We start from the raw sequence: 10,230 nt of genomic DNA on the forward strand, positions 1-10,230 counted from the left end.
TCTGCACACGACGAGCTTAACCAAAATTGTCGTCAGCATTGCTGAAGGCTAAAAAATATATACGTAACTTGTCTAATTCGCGCAATGGCCGACTGTTTTCACACAATGTAAATGTGTCAATGTTTTAATTGTTTTAAACTATTTTCAGTTTAACCTGTGTACTTTTTAAGGTATGTGCAATGTCTTATCTATATGTGAGCTATATGACCTATGTAAAGAGCAAATGAATTTTACCATGGAGAGAAAAACACGTCTCTCAACCTCTCTGTCCGTCCATCCATCCATCCTTTCATCCACATGCTCAGGCTTGAAAATGGATGGATTTTAAAATTGTGAATGTCAGAGTTCTAGTTTAAATTGGATTGTGTAACATTAGATAGATAGATAGATAGACAGATAGATAGATGGGTCCACTCTTCTGCACTCTCCTCTTTTGTTCACTCCACAGGTTTTCAATGGGGCTGAGGTCTGGCGACTGATGGCCATGAGAGGAGCTTGATTCCGAGGCTGGTGAACGGTTTCTACAATTGCCAGAATGGCTTTTCATACATCTTAACTGCATCTATGCTTATCTTGCAACACGCCTCTAATGGGGGAAAGGGGGCCCTCCCACATGTAAATGTGACGTCACCAACACCTAATTATATAAAGAGTCGATAAGTCCATGTGTATTTACTGATAGTATATCTAGATATTCAGCGTATGTGTATACAGTGCCCACCATAATTATTGGCACCCTTGGTTAACACTGGCAGAACCGGAGGGTTGGTTGGGTGTTAATATCATTGATAACACGTTCCATTTACTTATTTCTTTCAGGTTGGCCTAACCCTAATATTTTACTCGTTTGGCTTCATCCATCACTAAAAAGTCCCATTGCATAATTCCGCTTTCCCTACAAATTCAAGTAAAAACCAGCAAAAGTTGGTCGGCACATAGAGTATTTCAGTCTCATTAATGTCTGCATGTGGGTGGGATGGAGTGGGGGTTGGGGTACAGCGCTCCCTCCTGCTGACAGAAAGCTAACCAGGTCAGCGCTTTAATTTGAGTCTCAGTGCCAGCCTATGGGGGAACCTTTGGGGATACCAGTTAAAATGGTGGCAGAATTATTAGTCGAATTGCTGCATTAGTGCATTCCATTTTGTTGCCTTCACTGTCACAGGCCAATGCCATTGTTTGGAGCTTTTATTCTATCACCAGCTTGTTATGTAATTGGACTTCCAACACTGTTGAATAGCCTGGAGACATTTCTGGCAAGTTGCAAACGAGAGCCGAAGCTTATAGATGTTGAACATGGAGGTTTTGTGCACTGTACTTGTCCACATGCTGCATATTCAACCCGTCTTTATGGGTCAAGAAACAGCGACTCATTTTACGAAATAGAAATATCGGGCACACAAACAGCGAGGGAGTAAATTCAGAGAAAATAAAATGCCATTCTACATTTTCTTGGTCAAAAATGTGAAGGAGTTTGTGATCATGACAACAACCTTTGTCTCGGTGCCCCTGTCACCAGGTACTTCCCCCGCTCTGGAATGTTTTTCAGGCCTCCGAGTGCTCTTTCGCAGAGGCCAAGTAGGTTTGAGAAGACTCCGCGCTCATGGCAGAGTAAAGATTGGTTCAATTAGTCCACCTCCCGCTCAGTCTCCTTTTTCTTCCATGGGTTACCACTTCCCTCCCTGTTTACGCTCATAAATTGGCCTCGCAGCCTTTGTGTCCACCTAGACTAGGGGAACCAAAACAATATTCATAAAACTCGTTGGATACTCCGTTACAGTATAAAATTGGTGTAATTGGTAGTTAGTGGCCGTTGAGGGACCATCACATTCAAATGTATACTAACGAGGACACCTGCTGGACGTAGTGAGAACTTGTTTCTTTTTGTCTTGTTGCTCGAGATGCAACTAAACTCGACTCTTGGCTTTCCACGCAAAATATTCAACTAATGACTGCATTGACTTGACCAACATCAGTGCAATATTTGTGGGCAGCAACACAGTCTAAACCCCTGCTGACTTAAAAAAAATGTAAGACAAGTATGATCAGATCACGGCACACATCACATGAGGGAACTCCTGACAATTGTCATGGGTTTGAATAAAGCTTCTTGAATCCACTTCCATTTGCTCCACATGCTCTTTTTGACCTCACACAATATATTTCCCTCGTGTAAACAGGCACAAACAATCGTTTATTTCTTTTTAATTTTATTCCACGAAATACATTAAGGAAAGTAAGTCGTTTGTGTACATCGGATGCTATTGTGCTATTAAATTAATGCAGACAAAATTGTTCTGTTTACAACTATAACTCAAAACACACAAATCGAATGTTGATTTTCTCTAAACCGCTGCACTCAAAATTGCAAAGCAACCGAATTTGAATATTTTGTGCGCATCTGATGTTGTGCTATGTGATGTTAAATTAATGCACGCAAAATTGCCCCCGTTTACAACTGACTCGGGGATAGTTCAAAACACACAAATCAAATGTCAATTTCCTCTCAAGAGTTGCACTCCAGATTGCAAGGCAACAAGTAACTGAAGAAGCTTTAAATACTTTTATCAGGACAATGAATGGGTAATATTAATTATGTGGGGCTATTTAATTTGTTCTTGTCTCGTTGGTTCATTATAAATTGAAAGTATCATTTGGAATGGGGTTTGAATCAGTTTGAGCGCAACTGCCTGGACATGTTTTGGTTGGGCAGCGGAATCAATGTACAGGTACATGGGGCAACAGATGATAAGGCGATCAAATAATCGATTTTTGAACAGTGTGAAAGTTTTGAGTTCTTTACAAGGCAGACTGTAAATGACCTTGAAGTAAAGCAGGAAGTAATTCAGCTATGGTGATCTTGCTACGAGACGTATTGCTAAAATTGACACGTTCCAAAAAGCATAAAACATCTTTGCCATCCCTCTGAATCACTGTTTGCCATGACAAACACATTTTGTAACTATAACACATCATTCTGGGAAGGGGGGCGAGGGACATGAGCAGAACTTTATATGAAAAAAAAAAGAAAAAGAAGAATACAAACAAATTCATGTGTTTTACAATCAAATAAGGCCAAGCTGAAAGGCAAAGTATCTACAAAAAAAAAAAAAAAAAAAACAACAACAATGATTTTTGTTTTTATATCCTTTGTATCTGCTTTTGACGATTCTTCAAATATTTCTTCTATGGCAAAATATTCAATTAACTGTAGAAAGATCAGACAAATTAGACATTCGTTAATATAGTTTGAGAAGATGCAACAATTTCACGTGTTCTGTTCCAAAATGGGGATTCTGAAGAATTTGTCAAGTCGGCAGCGAGGTGTTCATTTCAAATTTGGAAGCTGATCGTTCATATTAAGAAAGACAATCGCTTACCACATATATCCTTCTTTAAAGTCGGTGAATTTGTGCCGGACCATAAACGTCGCAAGGGCGTCTGCTACTTTTTCAGGAGCGTCCTCATGGACAGCATGGCCACACTGAGGGAGGACCTGCATCTGAAACTTCCCTGTGAACAAAGGTGAGATGTTCAAGAAAAACAAAACAAACCCCCCCCCCCCCCCCAAAAACGGGTTTGTATTTTCTTTTGAGTCATACTTGAGTCTATTCAATCTCTTTACCTTGCATCTGTCCTATGGTCAGATCTTTGTCAAGCCTGTCCACCCCTGTATCAAGAACAAGTTTGAAATGCTCACAACAAAACATCGACTAGCGATATGGTTGGTGAGGTGTGTGTGTGATCGAACCCGCGAGCAGGAGCAGTTTGGGCACAGAGCAGGTGAGAAAAAGTGAAGATAAGCCTTTAAACCAGCCCTCCCAGTACTTCTCGGTCTTTGCCAAATCGACCCGCCACGTGAACATGCTTTCCTTTTTCATCTGAAACAAATCACAGCTCTTCAAATACACACAGAGATGTGTGGCTTTTGTGATTTGTTCTCTGCCGAAGATCTGATCAGATTGTGCAGGTCAAATTTGTGACGTCTGTACAGATTGCAGATGTAACACGCAACCTCTTGGTCATCTTCCTTCATTCTTTTCTTGTTGGACTCTTCTCCTTCTTCTTCCTCTTCCTCAATGATACCCTCACCAATGCTATTGGAGACCATTGGGCTCCTGGTGCACTCCTCACATCTGTCAAAGTCAGAGCAGCACAAATCTGTAGGACCGAATGAAGACTTCTCATGAGCACGTGCCCAACTTGAGGACAGGACATACTTTTTCACTTGGCCTCCCATCGACACCCGTGCTGACTCGATGTTTCGGATCTGGCCACTCTTCACACTAATACGGAAATGTAGCCACGTTTTAAGCGAGCGAACACAACAAACGGACGATTCTGAATCGGAAGATACTGACAACAGCTAACGTTGAAGCTGTGAGGTCCCTTGAGGCTTACCTCCACTCTATGGCATTTTCCAGTGATTTAAACACTTTGGGCCGACTTCTGAGGAAATTCTGCATGCTGTTCAGAGCGTCCATTGCAGTGCCTGGGAGAGAAGACACACTCAGTGTTAAACAAGTGACTGTATGTTAGAGATTCCAAAACAGAATCCCTCCGGAATAAATAAATAAATAAACCCCCCTACCCTCGACAACGTCGATGACGCAGAGGCCAAGCAGCGATGGTATATGATTGGCAGCGGCGGTGTGAACCGCAATGGCCCCACCCATGCTGTGCCCAATAATCATGATTGGCGGTGGGTTTTCTCCATAAAGAGCCTCGACCACCTTGCCGATATCCCTTTGGAAAGAAGAGGAAAGAACCGTCAACATTGTTTTGGATATGCGGTGAGAAAAGCACAACCAACGACATGGCATGTTCAAAGTCAATAAATACAGCTTTCGATAACTAAGTACAGTAGAAATAAGAAGTCTGTCCAAAGGACATATTTTGAAATAAAAAAAATGAATCCCGAGATAATAATTTAAAAACGTTTTTCCCCCATCATTAAGGTGTACAACGAAATAGGAGAAAAAAGACTTGGGGGAGGAATGAAAATAAACCAACGGTGACGCGGTTGCACAAGTGTACACACCTCAGAATTGACCAATCACATTCAAACTCATGTTAAATGTGAGTCAGCACACGGCATCATCAACTGGTTAATTCTGAACTTTGTCACATATTCGAATATAAGAGGGGGTGCACACTTGTGTAACCATTAGATTATCCCTAATGTTTTGTTTTACTTCCTCTCTTTAAAAAGCACGATCTCATTAATTATTGCACCTGTGTCAAACACAAGGCCCGGGGGCCAGATCTGGCCTGTCACATCATTTTATGTGGCCCGCAAAAGCCGTTAAAACGGCAACTTTCATGATTCTTTCTAAAATGTCTATCAAAATGTTAAATTCTCTTATGTAAGAAATAGATATATTCTAAGCATTTTCTTGTTGCAACCCCCACTATGTTGGTAACTTAAACAATCGTTAAATCAACAGTTATTCTTGACTTCTTCATATGGTTTCAGTCATAACGGCCCTCCAAGTGAAACGGTAACTAAAATGTGGCCTGCGCCAAAAATGAGTTTGACACCCCTGAATTATGGTAACCGTTTTTCAATGATTTAGCTTGGTATCATTACATTTTTTTTTAATGTTAAAAAACAACAACAACAAAAACATGTAACATGGGTGTGTAGACCTTTTACAACAACTTACTTGGCCATAGTGTCTGCAGAGAGATCTTCGGAATTCTTCACTTTGGAGTCACCTGAAGCAGATGACAGCGATGAACATGAATACAGTCTTCCTCTGATATAGCACAGCTCAGCATTAGCAAGGCTCCTCATTAGTGGATTTTGTAGCGATCAATTTTTGACAGCAGGGCCTGTATGGCTAGCGTAATTAAGTGCAAGAAGAGGAGGCGCCCACACTAAATCCTATTAAGTGCTGTTTCCGCAGAGCAGAGAGACAATATACATGTGAGTTTTGTTGTATTGCTCTGCTTCTATGCATTGCTGCTCTGCGTGTGTTTAAGTGGCAGTTTTTTAAAGGTTTATAATTACCGTAACCTTAATTCTAATTTCCCTTTGCCTATCTGTGGCATCTTGCCTTAAATGCAAGATTGCAAACTTTTGCGAGACAAAATGAAACAGTTTGGTTGGACCACTGAGCATTGCAATAAATGATTCTTTTTTTGACGAGCATTTAAGAAGTCTTATGTGGCAAACGGCACCATGTCATGAAATGAGTTGAGTCACCTGCCACCATGGTGGCTGCCGTTTCTCATGTAATGACTATTACAGGACCTGCCACTCACCGTGAGCTCGGAGGTCCATAGCCACCACCCTGCAGTTAATCCTGCTGTAGATGACAGCCTGTAAAACACGAACGAATGGCTTTAAGTACACTTAAAATGGTTAAAAGTCACGCACTATGTATGACACAACGATCGTAAACGTTATGACACTCACAGTGAAGACGGCCCAGGAGAGAGCAGAATGTCCTCCTCCATGGAGCAATAGGAGTACAGGGCCATGAGCACCACTGCAGTAAACTCTGAAAATGTTCCATGTAGTCAAAGAAACCCTCAACCCAAACAGCTCAATGCAATTACAGCAAGTGACAAAGTAATGAGCTTCATGTTGATTGAACTGAAATGTTCAATGACAAAGTGAAAAGTGGGGGCTAGTTAGAATATAAAACTTGGAAGGATCATCACAATCGTCATTTTCAGACATTTTTGTAGGGACACAGAAGAAGTAAAAGATATGTCTTTGCCATTTTCATTTTCCACTTCAACATCTTCCATGGTTTCAAAATATTGACTCCAGGACAGCGGAGTGAAATCTCTCCTTCGTCCCGGCCTGGATTGAAAAAACAAATAAAGCACAATCTGAACATCGAGCCATTTTCCATACTCTCTTTATTCTAATTTGAATGTTAAAACACTCTGATACAAATGAATAGGAATCATTTATTTGGAGAGGATTTTCTTTTGGACTGTTTAGCTGTCGCTTAACTTTTCTTACTGTAGAAATCAAACCAAAAGGGAATCACACAGTGTTAATAATAATCATCATCAATATTACTAACAACAGATGGTTTTTAAAAAAAGAACACAGCAAGTCCTGATTTTCACATCCTGGCTGTTTTCACACATACTACATGAATGAATAGAGTGTAAACACAAGACAATAAAGAACTCTTTAAATACTAAATAAAGTCGAAAGATGAGCTGTTAGCTTGTCGTATCATATTAAACTAATATTCCATTTCAAAGTCTCGACAGCCTCGCTGCTATCCAGCTCATAGGCTAATTTAGCCATTTGACAATTATCACTGGATGTACGACTGTAATGCAGAAAGAACGAATCGTGAGGTGCATTTTATATGTTACGTTTGAAGACCAATAGAGTTGACGGCATGCTAATATGATGCTAATTGACTCACCCCATCTTCATTTTGGAGCTGGACTGAAAGCCACCCGGCATAGGAGGTCTGGAAGCTAACAGGTTTAAATGCAACTGTTTCTCCATGTTGGGGAAAGCGGATCTCGCTCGCGGTCAGGAAAGCTTGAATATGACATCAATCCAGTCTCGCCGCAGAGGAGTTTTATTCCATACCTACACCGATGCTATGCACACATGACACAACCGATACCAGCTAACTGCTGCTACATTTGGACCACAGGCTAACGTTATGAGACTATTTCTCTTCTTCTACGTCATCTCTACCTTCTCTGTCTTCTGCGTAAAATCCGATGTTGTGTTGCCCCCTCGTGTTCAATAACGTCAACAGCAAGTCAAAAGCTTCATGTTTCCCAAAATAAAGTAATAGTTCTTTTTATTTCAATAATGAAATAATAACACTGGTCAAATGAAGTCCCTAAAACGTATTTTATAAGCTGATTTGAAAAATGTCTTACCTTTTACCCCCCTAACATAGATTTTGGCGGTACAGTATTTAGATTTTTAAGTTTGACCTATAAAAGCTTGCGTAGTACAGATTTTAACCTCATTTATGTTATTAAATATTCCTAAATACATTACATACTATATCATCGTTATTGTTATGAAAACCTGATGTGGTAGAGAAAAAAAACTAATTCAAGCTACCGGTAATTTAAAAAATTTAAGATTTATAGTCATTTAATTAAAGTTCTGAATTATTTATTAGAATAAAAAAACTGTACAATTATATATATTTTTAAATAATATGTACACATTGTCACGTGAAGAGCGTAATTTGGACCCAGAAGCAGACATGACACGGAAGTTGAAAATTAAAAGACTCCATTTGTGAAAATTCAAACTGCAGAGATCACGGGTGGATGCAGAAGACGTGGAAGAAAACTCAACGGACTCACCATGTGTCACTGAGTAACTTGGGTTTTATATACTGTGAGACATCAAGCTGACATGATAGATTGAAGGACCAAAACATAAAAGAGCACATTAGAGATGTGTTTCTTTCCCCATTTCATGACTATAAAAGAATTTGACTTGAGACAATGGGTGACAGGTGAACAAGTCAGTGAATAATGAAGCATACTTGTGTGCTCCACAAACATTTACATTAAGCAGCGTCTGACTTTATTAATAGCCGCGGGCCTTATTTATAGTGCAGCCGTGTTAAGCTGTGTTCACTGCGCTGTTGCACACTTCGCGGTATTCAAAGTACAGCGGCGGGGAAAGCGAGTGAGGCTTCTCGATTTCATTTTGTAAGAAGCATAGATGACGAGGTCCCCTCGATCAGGCTGAAGCTGGAACAGCCAGGAGGTGTTTACTGCTCTGTCTATGGTCTCTGAGGGTCCTTTTAGATTGCCGGGGAAGTGAAACGGTTCAAGTTAGATAACTTTACTAGGGCAAAGTTCTTATCCTGTATTCCTTTGCACTTTGTGATATATTAATCAAAGCAGTAGCTGAAATGTTTAATATGTTGTGGGAATGTCTTCTATGGACCTTCCTTGTGACTGGTGATGTAAGCGTGCTGGGACCATGGAAAGTCACATGAACTGTATGCAGGCATGCACCCACCAACAGTGCCTCTAAAGTGTCATCTATTCACTGTTTTGCTTCTTCGGCCAAAGCCATGTCTAATATAAAAACAATTCTAGGGCGCCATCTTGTGGCAGTGTAAGGCTAAGGAGCCTTGTCTGATGGGGAAAACAAGTCATTTACGGTCACCTTGGGCATGCATCCATACTTTTACTCCCTACATTTCAAAAGAGGTCACAGTACCTCCAACCTCTTTGTCAAAGCAAGCACGGTTACCTTTTTCAACCTTTGAGGAAGACAACAGAAAATAAAAAATGTTAAAGCTGATTGTTTAAAAATTATTATTATTATTATTACTTAGTTCACAGCGTTAGCAATGCTGCGGCGATATGCTTCGAGCCAACACTAAATTGCTCTTAAAGAACAAAAATGCAGCTATAATATGAAGATTCTCTTATCTTCTCAGCGAGAGAGCAATTTACAAGTTCGGTAAACTATTTATTGTGTGCAGAGAAGTTCCATTGTGTCAAGTTATCACAGAAGGTATTGTAGAGTATTTTATTCAAAATATTTTTTACGGTTGTACCCAAGAACATGCACTGCGATTGTCTGGCAACCGGTTCAGGGTGTCCCCCGCCTACTGCCCGAAGACAGCTGGGACCGATCCCAGCTGTCTTCAGCACCCCCCGCGACCATTGTGAGGATGAAGCGCTTCAGAAAATGTACAGAAAAGTACATTGCCGAATTGAATTTTTACTTTTTACTGAGGTACAGGAATTAAGTCAATACTTTCACTCAAATGTCTTTTCCACAAATATTTGGAATTCTACTCAAGTAGCGTGAGTACTTTTGCAATCCAGCACAGCCCTCCTGTGGGACCCTCCAAAGCACCCAAGTAATTCCATTAGGGAGTCTTTCTCATTGGCTGCAAATGGGAGCCAATAGACGAACAAAGGACTGCATGATAAATGAACTCTTTGATGAACATACACTGAACATAAAGCACATGCAAGGATTGCATAATAGATCAAGCGGCAAAGTCATTTGAAATGGCTTTGAAAGTACTCTCAGTCACTTCAATGTTTGCAGAGTCAACGGACCAGTGACGCTGCAAAGTGATGATCAACAAGAGCTCAAGTATCCCGCCTGTGTCTCGCTCCCACCGCGGTAAACATGAGACTCGCATAACAGGTGGGTTCAACTTGTCACGCAGCCTGGGGGGGGGGGGGGGGGGGATCATGTGCAAAAAGGTATCTATAAATTCAGCAGATTGGCGGTGGGACAAA

General features: G+C 40.7%; 1 protein-coding gene across 1 annotated transcript; it reads right to left on the bottom strand.

Moving 5' to 3' along the window:
* Positions 1 to 2,172: 2,172 nt before the first annotated feature.
* On the bottom strand, positions 2,173 to 7,667 carry ppme1 (protein phosphatase methylesterase 1). Its single transcript, XM_086131829.1, has 13 exons — positions 7,398 to 7,667; positions 6,716 to 6,811; positions 6,419 to 6,509; positions 6,265 to 6,322; positions 5,664 to 5,715; positions 4,589 to 4,743; positions 4,399 to 4,489; positions 4,218 to 4,283; positions 4,013 to 4,133; positions 3,749 to 3,878; positions 3,623 to 3,667; positions 3,378 to 3,510; positions 2,173 to 3,205 (listed from the first exon to the last, which is right to left on the bottom strand). The coding sequence occupies exons 1-13, from the start codon at positions 7,481 to 7,483 to the stop codon at positions 3,202 to 3,204; spliced, it is 1,128 nt and encodes a 375-aa protein (XP_085987955.1). The 5' UTR covers positions 7,484 to 7,667; the 3' UTR covers positions 2,173 to 3,201.
* Positions 7,668 to 10,230: the final 2,563 nt, after the last annotated feature.

This window comes from Hippocampus guttulatus, chromosome 15 (assembly GCF_054856545.1).
Source record: "Hippocampus guttulatus isolate MCC_2025c chromosome 15, RoL_Hgut_1.0, whole genome shotgun sequence".
NCBI lineage: Eukaryota > Metazoa > Chordata > Actinopteri > Syngnathiformes > Syngnathidae > Hippocampus > Hippocampus guttulatus.